Source organism: Lontra canadensis, unplaced genomic scaffold (genome assembly GCF_010015895.1).
Source record: "Lontra canadensis isolate GAN:19392208 unplaced genomic scaffold, GSC_riverotter_1.0 scaffold70, whole genome shotgun sequence".
In the NCBI taxonomy this organism is placed as follows: Eukaryota; Metazoa; Chordata; class Mammalia; order Carnivora; family Mustelidae; genus Lontra; species Lontra canadensis.
The window spans coordinates 143,131-146,771 of NW_022631064.1; the positions used below are offsets into that span (position 1 = coordinate 143,131).

At 43.8% G+C, this 3,641-nt stretch overlaps 1 protein-coding gene across 1 annotated transcript; it reads left to right on the top strand.

Moving 5' to 3' along the window:
- Positions 1 to 627: 627 nt before the first annotated feature.
- Positions 628 to 1,413, top strand: IFNB1 (interferon beta 1). The gene has a single exon (XM_032880494.1). It carries the CDS (start codon positions 677 to 679, stop codon positions 1,235 to 1,237), a length of 561 nt encoding a protein of 186 aa, XP_032736385.1. The 5' UTR covers positions 628 to 676; the 3' UTR covers positions 1,238 to 1,413.
- The last annotated feature ends 2,228 nt before the right edge of the window (positions 1,414 to 3,641 follow it).

Genomic DNA, 3,641 nt, shown 5'->3' on the forward strand with positions numbered 1-3,641 from the left:
AAAAATCATAACTTGATTTTTACTGATTCTTCTCTTAAAATGTTTTATAGTCTGGTTAAAAAAAAAAGCCTTAGAAATATTGAGATAGAATCATGTGTTTCAACAGTAACATCCTCTGATTGCTTGACTTTTTCCTCCCATTTTCCTTCTAGACCTCTTTCTAGAGTTGTCTGCATGAGAATAGAAAATCAAATGTATTTTCTATGTAGTTGGAACTACATAGTTCCATACTATGTAGTTCCACTACATAGTTCCCTAGTTAGAACTATGTACTATGTAACTATGCTAAAATAGTTCCATAGTTAGAACTATGAAAAACAGTTAATCCTCTGATTGCTTAACTTTTCCTCCCATTTGCCTTCTAGATCTCTTTCTAGAGTTGTTGTATGCATGAGAATGGAAAATCATATGTTTAGCTTTGTTAGAACTAAATACGATGGTGTTATTGGAACTACTTAGTTCCCTAGTTAGAACAATTTACTATGATCTACTGCTAATTTAAATGACATAGGAAAACTGAAAGGGAGAACTGAAAGTGGGAAATTCCTCTGAAAGAGAGAGGACCTCTGTGTATATAAGGCCACACTCATGGAAGAAGGGCATTCACACTGCAGACTGTTGAAGCCTTGTCTTCAGCACCTAGACGATAGCAGGCAAGACTCTTCCTCTTTTCATCATGACCAGCAGGTGTATCCTCCAAACTGCTCTCCTGGTATATTTCTCCACCACGGTTCTTGCCATGAACTATAACTTGCTTCGATTCCAAATAAGCAGCAGCAGTGTGGAGTGCCAGGAGCTCCTTCTGCAGTTGAATGGAACTTCTAAAGATTGCCTCAAGGACAGGATGAACTTCAAGATACCTGAGGAGATCCAGAAATCCCAGCAGTTCCAGAAGGAGGACATCGTATTGGTCACCCTTGAGATGTTCCAGAAGACCTCTGATATTTTCAGGAGAAATCTCTCAAGCACGGGATGGAATGAGAGCATTGTCGAGAACCTCCTTGCCACACTCCACTGGCAGAAGGAACATCTGAAGGAAATCCTGGAGGACATCATGCAGGAGGAAAACTTCACTTGGGACCACAGGACCCTTCTGCACCTGAAGAGATATTATCTAAGGATCGTGCGGTACCTGAAAGCCAAGGAGTACAGCGTCTGTGCCTGGACAATAGTGCAAGCAGAAATCCTCAAGAGCTTTTTCTTCCTTGATAAACTTACAGATTCTCTCCCTAACTGAAGATCTCTCAGCCTGTGCCTCTGGGAATGGACGATGTTGACAAGGATTTTGGGCATTCTTCAACTTGCAGAGGCTCTGTAAGTGACTGACAAGCAAGATACTGTTTTTGAAAGGACAAAGATTTTAACTTTTAAAATTAATTTATGCATTAAGTTATTTTTCTACTTGAACTTTCACCCTGGAAAATAAATTTTTTTTTTATGAAACAGAAGTCAACATAGCAGTTTTAATTTCAAGTTGATTTCATTAGGCCTGTATTAAAAATTACAGAGCACCTACTAGATGTTCTTTGTAAAATGTGCCTGCAAAATCATATAGGTTCTGGCCTCTGCCTTCAAGGAACTTAAAATCCAAAAAGCCATGTGGAATATGTGAGACGATAGATGCTAAGGGGAGGCAAACCTTTCAGGAGAATAAATGGAACAGCCTCTTCGGAATTAAAATGCAAGAGGCAGGCAGGTGGCTCTGGAATTAGGACAAAGGGTTCTACTGCTTCTTTGCTCCTACTCTGTGCCCTCAGGCTCTCTGACCCTAAAGTTAGAATTTGGCTATAAGGGCAACTAGGGGAATATTTGAGCTCTTGGCTTTGCCCTAAACTCATTCCAATTCTTTGTAGAATGCTCTGCTTGCCCCCTTCCGCAACCCTGCGGGATTTTAAAATATTTATGTGCCCCCGTAAGCTAAGGGTGAGAAGTTCCAGAACGCCTGTTGACAGTGTTAAGGAGCAGTCCTTCCCTCGTACTCTTCCTGGACAGCTAAAATGTATGCCTGTGTCCGTGGAATTGGGGGTTTCTGACTGCTTCCTGGGTACAAACACCATAGGGAGAAAGAACTCTGCTTTAGATCTCTGCTCTCTGGCTGGGTTTTCTCCCCATTTTGTCAGAAAAGCAAGTTTTCTCCTGGCCCCTGCTGCCCTGTTCATACAGAATTCCATCATCTGCTTTTCCTGATGCTCTGCATCTCTGAACCGCACATCCCCTGAAGCCAAATCCGAAACAGGTGTGGCAGATAGAGTCATTTCCATCAAGTGGAAAACCTGGAAGCATGCGGGAAAGGGAAATTCGGATGAGATAGTGAGCTCACTAACTTTTCTCAGGGCTTACACTGAGAAAATACAATTTTCCTAGGAGCTTCTCCAGGCACTGGCCAGCCTGTACCAATTGGCTGGGTTTCTGTCTTTGTACTGAACCCCTTGGGAATTTACATTATTATGGCTGCTCCTGCCATTAGCTGCCATCCAGACACTGCACCCCCGTATGTATGTAATTGGAAATAAGTCCTCCTCACAAGCACCCCTCAGGTGGGCACAATTACATTATTGCTGTTTTACAGTTCCAGAAACTAAGTCTCGGATTTAGGAACTGCCCCAAGGTCACCATAGCTAAATGCATGGAGGTTTAAAAAAGTACAAAGGGCCAAATCATGTAAGACTTTGTTCGTATCTAAGCATTTTCTGACAGAGCAGTACAGAAGTCCAAGTTCCCTTTGAGGGCGTCAGCCTTGAGGAGAAGAAATCAATATCGATCAGGGGTTTCCGAGAAGACACTACAGTACAGGGCAGACAGTGAACTTGGGGCTCCCTCTTCTGACTCAAGGCCAGTAACACACGGACTATGGGACCAAGAAGTGCTATATTCCCTCGTGGATCTGCTGCGTTTGTCTCAAGACAGTTGAGGTCCTGGTGAAGCAAGAAATCTTCCCTCTCCCCAAAACTCCTCACCCTCCACTATGCCACACCCCAGCTCTGCCAAAAGCCTTCCACAGATGTGCTTCTTTTTGCCAGGGATTCAAAGACAAGATGGGCACGGAGAAATGCAGACTAATGGGTCATGGTTAGAACTGCCGAGAAGTCTCTCTCGGCAATGGATCCCAGCTGCCCGTCATCTTCCCTAGGCTGAGGATACTACAGCAGTCCCAGCAAGAGGCTCTTCTCTGCTCACCACTAAATTGGCCCAGATACCGAGGGGTTGGAAAGTTCTGCTCAGCATGTGTCCTGGGGGCCAGAATGCCAGAAGAAAGACTTCTTCTGGAGAATTATAAATACCCATGCCACTGCTGAGTATGTCAACCCATCTACAATACCAAAAGTACGTCCATCACCAGGAGAGCTTAAATGATAATTAGTATTTAATTCCAATAAGGATGAGGAAGTCTTGCTTGAAGGCACAAGTGCGAGTAGGTGCCTGTCTAAACAGATAGCAACGTATCAGGTGTAAAGTTACTATTTAGCGGGCACCGGAATACCTCAGAGGAGAGCACTCATTCAAGGAAATATTGATGAGCCTCTTGAGGTTGTGGGTATGCTAACCCAAGAGGTCATGCACCACCCATGCTGTGCTTTTGTGTGGGACTGTGTCTGAGGAGGAAAAAAGACAAGGAGAAGCCCATCAGCAGCTCTGTGATG